We start from the raw sequence: 13,707 nt of genomic DNA on the forward strand, positions 1-13,707 counted from the left end.
TCTCGCGGTGTCTGCGTTTAATGGAGGAAACGTGAAGGGCTCTTTTTTGGTCCACATTTCATCTGACAGCCGTCTGGCGGCCTGCCAGGAAAGCGACATGGCCCAGACACTGGAGCCTGGATCCTGGGGATCAGGGCCTCTCCAGATGGGCCTCAGAGCAGCATCTAGACCATCCAGGCCTGCACTCCTTCACCCTAAACAGCTCCCTCTCTGGGCCTGTCCTTCCGTTGTTCTCCTGGGGGTTGGAGGGAGCAGCAGCCTGACCATTGTTCCTAACTTTGCTTCCCTGAGCCCTTGTTGAGGGTCCCCTGGGCCCACACTGTGGAGTCCTGTCCTCTGGATCACAGTTAAATGTTTTAAGTCACAGACCTCCCTTGAGAAATGTGTGTGCCCAGACACCTGCACCTGCCATTTCAGAGTCTAGGCCCCGCGAAGCCTCTCCACAGTCCCCAGCCTCTGAATCCCCAAGCTAGCCACCCAGCAGCTCCGTGTTCTAAGACTGGCAGGGCTGGCCCAGCCCCGGGACACTGATGAGTGGCTCCTCAAGGGTCACAGCTCTTCCCTGTTGGATGCCTGAGTGAGGGTGCCATCTGCCCACAGTCCATACTCCTGATGCACAGCTTTAATCCTCGGTGGCATAGGTGACTCCTGGCTGAGTTATTGCAGCTAGGCCGGAACCCTCTCAGTCATCTGGAACTTCCTTCAGAGAGAGGCCAGAGGCTGTTCTCCCACTGCAACACCTCAGCTTTATATCCTTCCCATGGCAAATCCTAGGGATTTCCTCCTCCTCATGCCCCATAGAATTGCTAGGGAGCCTTGCTTGCCAGCGAACAGCTTCTCAGGGAGCGTACACTTCAGCACTCCTCACCTCAGCGTCCCAGGGCTTCCCCTTGTGGCCCTGGCCCAGCAGACTTGGCCCCTGCCTTTGGGCTACCCACATGTTCTGCCTCCTTCCCACAGGCTTGATTGGAAATCTCTATCTGAATGATTCACCCCTGAAAAAATTCAGAATCTACAGCCTGGATATGAAGAAGAGCTTCTTTCAGAGGTGGGTCCCTGCCCAGTGCCAGCAGGTGCACTCACAGGTTCGCCGCTGTGCGGCAGGCCCCAGGGTCCCTGGTGCACCGTAGCCTGGCCCACACCCAGGTGTGAATGGCCCCAGGGGCCAGATCGGCTGGCTGAGGCGAGGGGTGGCACCCGCACTAGAAGCCGGGTTTGCAGACTGGGAATTCCCAGCACCTTACCCTGCTGCTATGCTGTGTCCTGGTTAAGGGTGGGGGGGCCATGGATGGGGAATTAGCTGCAGAACTGGGACCAGATCTAGGGAAGGTCCTCCTCCGTCTCCTGCCCTGTGCTCTATCCTTAGGTTCGGCCTGGACAAATGGAGTTCCCTCCCAGAAACACCCACATTGCCTGCTTTCTTCTTGGGTAGCTTGTCCATCAGCTCCACCCCTTGTGACACCTTTCTAAAGCTGGAGGTTGGTAACCCCCTTTCCCTGCCGGGTTCTCCTACGTCCCTCCCGCCTTGGAGGGCTCTGAGCCAAAGCCACATGAGCTTGGCGAGAGCCCTTGGTGGCTTCTGTGCCCAGAGGGTCTGAGAGGGCTGCTGGAGACTCCCTGGGCCAGGGGAGTGGGCTCACAGCAGAACCACCTCATGCTTCCCACGTGCAGTCTGAGCTTGGGGGCCATGCCTGAGAGGCGTGGCAGTGGCACTAGGGGCACAGGAAATAGAGCATCCCATCTGCTCACCCTCATGGCTGTCCAGACACAGCTCGCTTTGGTCTTCTGGACCTGAGAGAAGCACGCATGGTGTATGTCTCCCTCCACTTTTGCTGTGGCTCTCATGGTAGATAAACACCCTTCCCACTCTGTTTCAAGGGCTGGGAGAAGGGGGTTGTATTCATCAATGGCCAGAACCTTGGACGTTACTGGAACATTGGACCCCAGAAGACACTGTACCTCCCAGGTCCCTGGTTGAGCAGCGGAATCAACCAGGTGGGAGCTTCCGGCCCCTTCCTGTTCCCCAAGACGCCCTGCCCACCTGCCCTCCCAGGGAGCCTTCCCTCAGGGTGGAGGGTGTGCCAGCGGGTTCTTCCTCCCTCCTCCTCGCTGCGGACGAGTTGTTGGTCCCTGTCCCTTCCAGCCTGGTTCCCAAACCCTCTCCTTCTGACCTTGCCACCTCTCAGCACCTCCCCTGGCACCAGGACAGACCTCAGCTGCCCTCCCAGCCAGGCCCTCTCTCCACAGGTCATCATTTTTGAGGAGACGATGGCGGGCCCTGCACTACAGTTCACGGAAACTCCCCACCTGGGCAGGAACCAGTACATTAAGTGAGCGGTGGCACCCCCTCCTGCTGGTGCCTGTGGGAGACTGCCGCCGCCTCCTGACCTGAAGCCTCGTGGCTGCTGCCCCACCCCTCCCCTGCAACCTCAGGGACTGGGGGCTACAGTCTGCCCCCACCTAAGCTCCAAACCCTGAGCCTGCAGGGAAAGGTGGGACGGCTCTGGGCCCGGCTTCGTTGATGATGCCTTTCCTGCAGCCCTGCTCTTGTGCGAGGCTGTCAGGCTGTCTCTAGGGTGGTCTCCAGGGTGGGAGCAGCTAGTCAGATGGCCAAGCCTTTGGCCCTCAGAGAAAGTCTGAAACACGCCCCTGCGCTGGAAGTCACAGCCCTGCGAGCATCTGCTGGACTCAGGCGTGCTCTTTGCCGGTTCTTCGGAGGCTTGGTCACATCCCTCACAGCCCCTTTTTATCCCCGAAATGCTGGGTGTGTCACCAGGTGTAGAGGGTGGGGAGGGGATGTCTCACCTGAGCTGACTCTGTTCTTCCTTCACAACCTTCTGAGCCTTCTTTGGGATTCTGGAAGGAACTCAGCGTGAGAAACACGTGACTTCCCCTTTCCCTTCCCACTCGCTGCTTCCCACAGGGTGACAGGCTGGGCGGAGAAACAGAAATCCTCAGCCCTGCGTCTTCCTGAGTCAGCGAGTGTCTCTGGTGTTCAGTGAGGATGACATGTGGGTCCTGGCAGAAGCCATGGCCCATATGTGCACATCCAGGGAGGAAGGACAGAAGGCCCAGCTCAGTGGCCCCCGCCCCCCACCGCCCACGCGGAGCAGCAGAGGGGAGCAGCCTCCTCCGCAGTGTGTCCACCTCCATGTTTGAACCTTGCTCTGGGGCTCAGCCCAACACCTGGCTCGAGCTCCCTGTCCTGAGTTGCAGTAAAGCTGTAGCGTTGAATCACACCCCCTCTGGCGATAGTCTCCAGTCATGTGTGCCACTCGCGCCAGAGGGGAAGGCTGTGTGAGAGCTTCGTTTTCTCGGTCGGGTTCCCATGGGGCCCCATTTGCCGCTCAGGGGTCCAGACGGGGACCGTCCCTGGGGTGGGTGGACCATGATCCTGGCCTCATACTCCCCTCCTGACCCCGACTCCCCTTAAAATGTCGCTGGATTGGAAGTGCCCTGGAGAGGACAGGTCAAATGCAAATTCATTCTCATGCTGGTGGGCGGGGGTAAGAATCTGCCAGGCAGTCAAGGGCGCTACATATGAGTTAACTGCGGGGTTGAGTTTTGCTTCACAAACTACATCTGGCATCTACTGCCAAAACCAAATTATCTCCAGTAACAGAAAGTCAAGTAGCACACACATCCCCTGCACGGCAGGAGCTCTGGGAGCCCCGTGAAGGTGGGCTGGGGGATGGCGAGCCGTGGAGCTCACTGAGGCCAGCAGGCTTGCTGCCCGTGCGGCTGCCCAGGGGGAGGTGCAGGGGACATTCGTGATGTGCAGCCCAGCAGCTGAGCCAGGTCAAGGGCTTATTAAATGGAGCTTGTTAAAGGGAAGCATGTGGACAGTGGCTTGGGGACAAGATGAGGCAGAGTCCCTGGTTTTGCCCAGACTCACCAGTTCTTCTGGAACTGCCTTGGAACGACAAGAATGGAGCTAAGATGTGGCTGAGACCGGGCTACTTGGGTGTGGCCTGAGCCAGGTGCAGGGTCTTCTGCCCTGCTTTACCTGGGTGTGTGCTTCTGCAAAGCTGTGTATGAGCTGGGTTCTGTCAGAAAGTGATGGAACTCGAATGGAAGGGAACCTTCCTGCAAATCCTCCTGTAAAGTGGATCACACTTCCACGAAAAACTGAGCAGGACACACTGTGGTTTCCTAAGGTGAGGTCTTCCTACACCAGCTTCTTATTCTTGCCCTTCTTTTTTGCCAGTTGACTGCTCGGCTTCTCTATCAAAGCACCTCTTGGCAGAGCTTATTCTCCAGCGTTGACTAAAGATTTGTCCATATCTTCCACATGGTATGGCCTCTCATCTAGGTCTCTTTGGAGGATCCCTCTTCATATCCAGCCTCTGAATACTGGGGGTCTCTGGCCCACTCCTTGGGCTGTTTCTTTCCTCTGTCCACACTCACTGCACAGGGTCTCACCCGTGACACCTGTGGCTTGTAAACAGGTTCGACACCCGCGCCTGCCGATGCCGGCCTGCACCTGAGCTCCAGGCGCGTGGGGGCTCCTTTTCTTCTGCATGTGTCTAACGGGTACCTGACACAGAGCTCCGTTTCCCCACATTACCCCTCCTGCACGCAGCCCCGTATCTGGAAACGGCAGTGCTGTTCTGTGTCTCGGGCTATTTGGGACCCCTCTCTTTATCTCCCACATCCAATCCAGCAGCAGATCCTCCTGGCTCTGCCTCCTAAACTCGTTCAGAATTTGACTGCTGCTTTCTGCCCCAACCCCATGCCCCTACTCAGCCCACTGCATCTTGGCCTAGATGATTGCAGGAGCCACGTCTCCACCTGTCCTTGCCCTCTCCATTTATCCTCTGTGCAGGAGCAGGGCAGTTCTTCTGAGAGATGGATAGATTATGTTAGTCCTCCGTACTGGACCCCCCATTGCCTTCTGGTTTCACCTGATGCCTGAGGACTCCCTCCTCCCATCCCCACCGCGTCCCTCACTGCTTGCTCCAGCAGTCCCCACCCAGTCGGTTGAGCCTTGCTGCTGATCTATAAGCAGGCTGAGCAACGCTTGCTCCACCTACTGGAGAGTTCTTTCTTCTTGGACCCAGGGAGCTGCATGTCAGGGTGTTGCTGCTTTGCTCCAATGTCACCTTATCAGGGAGGCCTTTCTGGCCACCCTACAGAGCACTGACCCCTCTCCACTGTTACCCTCTGTCTCCCCAACTCAGCCTCATTCTCCATACAACAGATTGCATCTGAAATAACACGTATTCGTTATTGCTTGTCTCGTCTCGTCAGTAGGTCAGTTCTGTGAAAACGAGAGCCTTGTTTTTTGACTGCTGTGTTCTGGCTCCTAGAATAATGCCTGTTCATAACAGGCACCTGATAAATACTTGTTGGGTAGCTAAATTAATAAATGACAGTAAAATAAGGCAGTGCTGAAGAGGATTAGGACTGTTAAAAACTGTATTTGACTTTTAATTTTGAAAGCAAATTAAATACAGTTAAATTAAAACAGACCAGATGCAGCTGCCTGGGTGCCACCCTCACCCCAGCCTCTGTTCTTGGAACTCCTAGCCCCTGGCCTCACTCCTGTGTGGTGGGGTTTGCCAGCGAAGGAGCAGGGAACAGACTGGGTTTGGAAAACAATCGTCATCATGGACCCATTTCTGATTTATAACAAACTCATTCCCAACAAGGATGAAGGCTGCAGTCCACCAGGGTTATAATTATAAATAAATATACATGCAGCTAAAAGAGGATATTAGGTGAAAACAACTGACCTAGCATCTGCCAAAAGAAGTCCCCATTTTGTTGTTCATTATCAATTTCCTGAAAATGAACCCTGGGTTTTTGGCTAAGAAGGTGGCCTCAGACCAGCCAAGCTGACCTTGGCACTCGGCTGGCTTCTGTGAGTGAGGCAGTGGAGCGCCCACACATAAGTTCACCACCTGTGCCCACCTCCTCCCTTCTCTCCCATGCCACCCCACTTGCTTCCAAGGGCTTGGTTTCCAAAGTGACATTCAGGGTGTAAGAGGTTGGGGAAAACGTCCTGCAAGGTGGCTCAGGGATCTGATTCCATCAGATGGTCTCATGAATACTGTGGGAGATTAAATCCATCTCAAAATAGGCAACCAATGCTATATTCTGCATGTTAGGTCTCTGGACTGGGTCCCACCCACCCACCCACTCAGGAGTGGGTTCTGAATGGCCCTCAGACCTGTCCTGGTGAGTCTTAACGGGGTGGGAGGCTGTTAGTTAAAAAATAAACACCTCTTCAGTAGGCTGGGGCCCCTTCCTTTTCCTCCACTTGGGGGGAAAATTGTGCTTCCAACTTGCAGGAGAATGAGCCAGATCACCGCCAGAGAGCCCGGCCGGCCAGCGGGAGTCAGAGCCCTTTCCAGCGGGCCTGGGAGGCCTGGGGAGGGCAGCAGCTTGAGACACACTGTTCTTCCTCTAGGGTGGAAAGTGGACAGCTGGACATGAGGTGGGCTAGCTTTGCATGCTCCTGACTTAGGGAAAAGTAACATTTTCTTTCCCTTTTTTGTGTTTAGAATAATTTCCAAAGCAGTGTGCTCAGGCCTCCCTCCTGCTCAGTGTCCCACCAGCCCCTGCCCTCTTTTCCCCAGTCCCTCTGCTACTCCAGAGTCCCTCCTCCTCAGACCGGGAGCAGGAGAGAGTTAGCCCTTGGCCTTGGCCTCCCTCCTTTTTCCAGGCTGCAGGAGGTCCCACCTTGCACGCCACCCACCGCCTTGCCCACCTTGCCCACTGCCCACCACAGACAGGCCCACTGCACCCTGAGGTCTGTGGCTCTGAAGAGCTGCAGGAAAAGGCGCCTCCCTCCCCAGTCCAGTCCAGGTGAGGGGCCGAGCAGCCGAGGTGGCCGGTGGGGAGGCAGTATGTGCAGTGGGGCCGTGGGGTTCTTAATCCAGGTCAGGCAGTGACCTGTGCTGGCTCTAGAGCCCACCCCTTTGCCAGTGCTGGAGGAGAAGGGGTAAAGAAAGAGGGGCCGGAGGAGGGGACTCTGCTCCTGCCACAGCCTGAGGTACAGGGGGTGCCTATTAGGCCCAGTTCCCCCCATGCAGGGCTGGGTGCCTGTTGGGATCAAAGACGGCCTTATGCTCTGTAAACATGAACCAGAGGAGAGCCACAGAGGTATGTCTGATGTGGGGGCAGCTCTCGGGAAGAGCAGGGACCGAGGAGAGGAGCAGAGCACTCATGATGCCCGTGGGCTGCTCTCTGGTCTTCAGAATTCCCTGGCTGGGTGTCCTGTGTGGTAGTGCTGGGCCCAGGGACAGGGAGCCAGGGAGGGCCACGCTCCACGTGACTGCAGGGTCTTCTCATCTCCCTCCCGCCCCGCATCACTGCAGGGCCAGTGTGGGTGCCCTCTGCGCCTGCTCCTGCAGCCCCGTCAGTGCAGGGAGCTCTGGGGAGGTGCGCTGGGGCACCGGCTTGGCTGGTGCTGGACACCCCACCCTGGCCATCAGGTCTCTCGGGCCCTGGTCACGCTGGTTGGAGAGAACAACAGGTCTGGGATTTCTGTGCTTAAATTCTCTGTCCTTTGTCCTGGCATCAGGCTGGGCTCTCAGAAGCCCCCAGAATAGAAAGGAGGGTGATGGTGATTCCTTAGGAGTCGGCCTTGGAGGGACCATCAGCCGTGGGGAGAGGATGGAAGGCCAAGAACAGGGTCTGAGGAGGAGGCTCCTGTGAGGGGAGAGGAGGAATGAGTGAGGTGTCAGCTGAGGATGGGGCTGGAGAGGGAACGGCCAGGCAGGGCCACTAGGACCTCTGCAAAGCCCAGGCCCCCAGGTCCTGTGGGGGCCTTTCTGGGGGGCAGGTGGGGAAGGCGCTCCAGTGAGGGCAGTGAGGGCCCAGTGAGGGCAGGAGGCAGGAGGCAGGAGTGAGGCTCTGTACAGACGCCTTCTAAGTGGCACTGGCCAAGGTGACTGAGTGACGCCCTGTGGTCCCCTGCAGGCAGGGGATGCAAACATGATACAGAAGCTGTTGCTTAGCTCCAGGGCAAGAGGACAAATGTCGGTCTCAGGCCCCAACCTCTGTTTGGCATAACCTAGAGCAGGGAGTCTGGAGTACCAGCTGCTTTGAAGAGACAGAATAAGATCACAGAAAAGCCCCTGAAAATGTCTGGCTTTGCCAAGCACCCGGCACAATTCACTTGTGCCACCTTGGAACATTCATCTAGCTTCTCTCAACATCATTTTTTTGCCTCTGAAGTGTAGGTGGATCCTGTGGCCTACTTCCAGAGAAGGCTTTAAAGACTCAAATAAAAATAGCCACACTGATGAGACTTATGTGCCATGAACTGTTCTAGGTGCCCTCAGCAACCTACTTCACAGATGAAGAAACTGAGGCCCAGAAAAGTCAAGTCAGGTCAAACAGTGAAGAGCAGGGGTCCTGGGAGCTGAGGTGGGCTCTGGGTCCGTGCTGTCACTCTGTGCTACCTCTCACTGTGACAGCCGTGGCTCGTTGCTGTGGAGCAGCGAGTCCGTGAGTCCTCGCCATGGCCACGTGGTGAAGGAATCCACAGGGGAAGAGGCAGACTTGGGGGGCAGACCCTGGCCAGCGAGAGTCTGAATGGCAGTGCCTTATGGGGTGCAGGCGTCACTGCCAACAGAACAATCAGCAAGGTGTTTGCAAGGCGACGCCCTCTGAAGAGTCTGGTGGCAGTGAAGGACCCAACTGTGTGGGTGAAAGTTAATGCCTGGGGACTTTCAGGTGGCCCAGTGGGAAGGGGACCGTGGTGAGGCCTCCCCTCCTGCCCACATTTGCTGTGTCCTCCACAATGAAAGCCCAAGAGGAAAAGCATAAGACAGTTGATTTGGCCCAACCTGGTGCTGTTCTGCCCAGTGTGTGGCCCACCCTCGTCATGCCCATACCTGCATCCTGAAGCTCAGATCTCCACCGAGGGGTCAGTGAAGCCCTTCTTGCCCTCATTCACCAGCACTGGCTTCTCTGTCCGTGTGTGCCACACCAGGATCTGTGTGCCCAGAGATGCAAAACACGGTGGGACAGGCCCCTGACCTCACTCTGCTGCCTCCCTGCTCCCTCCCACACCGTGTAAACATTTCTCCTGCCCCTCCCTTTCCTTCAAGAGTTTTTCAGTTGTTCCATCAAGATTTTCTCAATTGTTTTTTTATTTATTTTCTGTGGCTCTAGACTACCCTGTCATTTTTGCTGTTTGTACATGTGATGCCTTCAGAATACCCGCTGGAAATGGAAAGTCTAGAGCTACAGAAAAGAGAAGCCCCAAGACTTCCTGTGTGTGTGTGCATATGTCTGCATGTTCATATGTGTGTATGTGCATTATGTGCAAGTGCATGTGTGTGCATCTGCATGTGTGCACGTGTGCATGCATAGGCATGTGTGTGTGCATGAGTGCTCAGCAGGGACGTCCTGGAGTACAACTGTTTTGTGGGAGGTTATAACTCCCTGGTGGCCATTGCTCTCCCTTTCCCTGCCTGTCCACAGTGTCGCTGCCTTACAGGTGATAAACGGCCTTCCTGGGGAGGGGGTTTCAGAAAGCCCAGGCTATTTTGAGGCCTCTGTTTCCTTCTCCCGATCTGTAGGGAGGGTGTGGCTGTGCTGGAGACGCGTGCGTCACAGCTGTCAGTGCTGCGGAGGGTCTCACCTTGGTGCAGTTGGCTGCCTTGGGCTCCAGGTCATTGAGGGTGACAAGTTCTCGAAGGAGGCTGCTTTCCTGGTAGCCTCCCTTCACACCGCGCAGCTTGAAGTAGGCCTGGCTTCGCTGCAGAATGAGCCGCAGGTTGACTGCAAATCCAGCCATGTCTATTGCAAATGGCCGGTGGGGGTCAAACACCGTCTTCCAGCCGACCACCTTCCCTGCCCCGTTCACCCGTGGGGCCTCGTACCGCAGGCCACCCACGAAAGCGACGGGCCACACGGACACCCTCCTGGTGCTGCGCATCTACAAGTGGGGGGTCCAGAGTCAGGGCGCCTGCGCTGCAGACGTGGACGGACTCCCTTGCCCATGGGAGGCGACATCCTTCAGCAACCTCCATGCCCATGGCCAGCCAAGGCCACCCAGGGGGGTCCAGTACAGCCCTGCCCCCAGGGCCCCGTCCCATGGGTTGGGCACCTGAGGAGATGCTGCCCTGGGCTGCCGGCGAGATCTGACCTCTCAGACGGCCTGGTCTTCACCTTCTCAACATGGCCCAGCTGCCGTTTTCTCCCTTGTGTAAAACCTTTCGGTCTCCCCACTTCAGAGTGTGAAATGACTCCCCTTCTCCCCAGACTAGCACAGCCCATATACTCAGGCAGGTACCAACTGTTCCACCCAAGAGGTTTCTGGTAGTCACGCAGAATGACCTACTCAGAGACCCATTCAGAGGAGACCTCTAGGGCCAAGAATATGGTTTAGGGGCTCCACAGCCACCTGCCTTCCCCCTAATTGTGGGGGATGCTGCAGCCCGCAGTTCTGTCCTTTCCCTGGCTCTCTGCTCCTGCCCCGCTCCCAGCCCGGCACCGCCTCCCGGTCTCCCCTGCGCGAGCCTCCACACCCACAGCCCCCTCCTCGGGAAGCTCCTCCACGCCCCGCAGCCGGGGCCCCGCGGCACCTCCTCGAAGAGCTCCAGGCTGTAGGTGTTGTCGTCGTCCGCGAAGTACACCACGCCGGGCTGGCTGGAGTTGCGCGGGAAGGTCTCACGCAGCCAGCGCAGGGCCAGGTTGCGCTGCATGGTGCCCCGCGGGATGCGTGGGTCGCGGGCGTCTCCTCGCAGCTTGTAGTTGCGGGGCGTCTCCACGTGCAGGTGCGTGTAGTTGAGGCCGGTGTCGCGCAGCAGGCGCGCGGTCAGCGGGGTCCGGCGCGGCGCGTCCTCCACCACCAGCCAGTGCAGGTTGGGCACGTGCAGCAGCGTGTTGGCCATGCGCGTCAGCTCGGCCTTCTGCACCGGGCGGCTGTAGGTGGGCGTCACCACGTGGATGGTGGGCAGCGTGTCGGACCACGGCGGCGGCCGCGTGTACACGTACTCGGTGCGCACCACCTCCACGATGTCGCGGTCGGACATGCAGTACTCTCTGGGGTCCGAGCCGGGCGGCGCTTCGCGTCGGGGGTCACTGCCCTCATCTGCGGATTGGGAGACAGGCGATGCGGGGAGGAGAGCGCTGGCTGTGGCCCCAGATTCAGAGCAGGGCACCCTCCTCCTCCCCTGCAGGGGCTGCTCAGACCCCTGCCTTGGACCTGTTAGCTCCAAGGTTGAAACCTGCAGCCCTGGAATCCTCTCTGTGAGGGTCCCAGTTCTGATGACACAGAGATAACCGCTTCCTTCCCACCTTTGCAGCCCTCTAGCTATTTGAGTGCAGCTGCCCATATTCCAAGATTGCATCCTCAGTTCCTAAATGCGCTGTTTTTCCTATGAAAAGGCATCCTGACCCTCCCCTCCCCAGCCCTCCTCATCTGGAGGGAGCTGGCGACGCTGCTCCGCACAGGGCTGTCCTGGCCCTCCCCTCCCCAGCCCTCCCCATCTGGAGGGAGCTGGCCACACTGCTCCGCACAGGGCTGGGCTAGCCCTCCCCTCCCCTCCCTAGCCCTCCTCATCTGGAGGGAGCTGGTCACACTGCTCCGCACAGGGCTGGGCTGGCAGAGCACATGGCACTGTCCCACTGTGGTGTGGAGGCCACAAAGCCCCACGGCCGCACCACTGCTGCAGCAGCCAGAGCACACTGTGGCCTGCGGGAGCCTGAGGCAGCTCCCCGGAGTTCTCAAGCCCTCGTCAAGTGGGGCCTCTTCCCTCCTGGCCTTAGGTAAGGCATTCTCTGAATCTTGGTGCTGAACTTCCTATTTAACTGCATTTTATTCTTGTGGGTTTTGCCCATAGTTGCCAAGATATATGTAGACCTAGCACTCCTAGCAAGAGGAGAAATCATGGCTATTGGGATTCTTGTTTTCCATGCGTCCCTTCTCTCCAAATTCTGTCCATCAGAAGGGCTCAGGCACCAGTGGACGGTGTGGCCCTCACTGTTCTAGCTTACCGCCGGGTTATAAAGGTAAGAAATCCCAGCGCCTGGCCTGAGACCCTGCCCAGTTCTGCCGTTACAAACCCTATGCCCTTGAGCAAACTGCTTAGCTTCTGGTGCCTCAATTTCAGCGACTGTAAAATGGGGCTAATAATAGCATCGAACTTATCAAGTTATTATGTGGATTGATGAGTCGACACATGCCAAGGGCTGAGAGCACTGCCAGGCACAGTTTCCTCTCCTGTGGAAGGGCAGTGGCCAACTCTGCTTCCTCTGGCTTCAGGCAATCAGTGGGGACAGAACGAGCCAGTCACACCAAAGGGGAGGACCCTGGGCATCAGCTCTTCTGCTGCCTCTTTCTGGCCACCACGGTCATCAGCAGCATGCGGGGCGTGTGGGACGCTAGCGTGGAGACCATATGAACGGACTCAGGTCTTCAGGAGTTCTCACGGGCAAATGGCACAAGGCACACAGCAAGTTCTGAGGGCCGGGGGAGCTGACCAGCGGAGATGCCGTCACTCAAAGGGGACTGCTTAGAGGGGTTTGGGGTCATACTGTGAGAAGAGCAAGGTGGAAGAAAGCGGGATGGGTGTCTAGGGTTCTGACCTGGATAGAAGGTTTAATTTATCCTATGAGTAGTAAAGTATTGGAAACTGCGGCTTTGGGAGGAGGTTTAGAACCAGTTGGTCCAGCTCTCTGTCACCTCATCATCCCAAGCCCACAGAGGACCTGTGCCCTGGGAAAGTCCCCATACATGAGGGCACAGCTACTGCCTGTGCTCCTGGGCTCTGCCCTTGCCGTTGGCTTCAGGGTGTCTGCAATTTTGGGTCCTAACGGCCTCCTGGTGACCCTAACTTCACTCAGCGGCAGCTTTCATTTGCTCGCTCTTGGCATGCTCTGGAGACAGAGTGCCAAGTCCCCAGCCTCACGCGGCACCATCAGTGCTTAGCAAACAGCCTGACGTCTCCAGCACTGGAGCTCTGCCAAGAAAGCAATCGACACGATATCATGTCGCTTTATATATAGTAGCTTTAACCCCTCTGGAGTGATGTATTTGCAAGATAACAATGATTCTAAACTGACAAGCACTGAGAAGAGGCGCTAGAGTCAGGAGGAGAGGATGAGGTTTGGAAGAGAGGTGCTAAGTGGCAGCCATGGGCAGTCGGCTGCCGCAATCTTGAGCTTGGCCCTTCCTCATGGAAGCTTCATGAACAGCTAGCGGTGTGCAGGACCTGGTATTTGACTGTGCGGAGCAGCACAACTTCAGGCTGTGATTTTTGGACACTGCCTGCATCTTGGGGTTACAGGCGCTCACCACCTCTCTCTGCGTGGACTTGGGTGTCTTGTTTATCACACTGCCAGGTAAATATCATGCGCACTGCAAACGGAGAGCAGCTGCCGACCCCACGTGTTGAGTCTGTGCACGTAAGTGGGGGAGCGGGCAGAAGAGACAAAGTGCTGAGGAGCTGGGGCAGCCAGCTGTGGGGTGATGGCAGGTTTGGGTGTGGAGAGCTCTGTGTGAGAGGCAAAGGCAACCCAGGAGCCAGAGCCAGGGGAAGGGGGTTCTCCCCCAAGTTCTTCCACTAGTTCTTCATGGACTTTTCCTCTCTCCAGCCCTGTTTCCCCCAGGTAGCACTAGACCAGGGTTTCTTGTGCAGGAAAAGAAGAGAGGCAAACACTATACTCCCTGTGAAAGGGTTTAAAACACACTGCAGGCCAGAAATCCTACCCCCCCGACCATCCACTTCAGAACGGTCGCTTTCC

At 57.2% G+C, this 13,707-nt stretch overlaps 2 protein-coding genes across 7 annotated transcripts in view; one reads left to right on the forward strand and one right to left on the reverse strand.

Annotated features, from left to right (window-relative positions):
* The window catches only part of GLB1L2 (galactosidase beta 1 like 2), a 42,341-nt gene extending 39,102 nt beyond the window's left edge, over positions 1-3,239 (forward strand). For 4 of the 5 annotated variants that reach the window (XM_008021596.3, XM_008021598.3, XM_038004954.2 and 1 more), the window contains 4 exons: positions 961-1,048; positions 1,367-1,478; positions 1,879-1,995; positions 2,248-3,239. In XM_008021596.3, coding sequence (XP_008019787.2) covers positions 961-1,048; positions 1,367-1,478; positions 1,879-1,995; positions 2,248-2,334 — 404 coding nt within the window. In that variant the 3' untranslated portion in view covers positions 2,335-3,239. The remainder of the gene's footprint in view (positions 1-960; positions 1,049-1,366; positions 1,479-1,878; positions 1,996-2,247) is intronic. The other variant, XM_038004955.2, reaches the window with a different exon arrangement.
* A 2,165-nt stretch (positions 3,240-5,404) lies between these two features.
* The window catches only part of B3GAT1 (beta-1,3-glucuronyltransferase 1), a 31,651-nt gene continuing 23,348 nt past the window's right edge, over positions 5,405-13,707 (reverse strand). For both annotated transcript variants that reach the window (XM_008021595.3, XM_073022498.1), the window contains 4 exons: positions 10,545-11,053; positions 9,599-9,895; positions 8,847-8,947; positions 5,405-7,656 (listed from right to left, as the gene is read on the reverse strand). In XM_008021595.3, the coding sequence (XP_008019786.1) occupies positions 8,861-8,947; positions 9,599-9,895; positions 10,545-11,053 (893 nt within the window). In that variant the 3' untranslated portion in view covers positions 5,405-7,656; positions 8,847-8,860. The remainder of the gene's footprint in view (positions 7,657-8,846; positions 8,948-9,598; positions 9,896-10,544; positions 11,054-13,707) is intronic.

The sequence above is a fragment of the Chlorocebus sabaeus genome, chromosome 1, assembly GCF_047675955.1.
Source record: "Chlorocebus sabaeus isolate Y175 chromosome 1, mChlSab1.0.hap1, whole genome shotgun sequence".
NCBI lineage: Eukaryota > Metazoa > Chordata > Mammalia > Primates > Cercopithecidae > Chlorocebus > Chlorocebus sabaeus.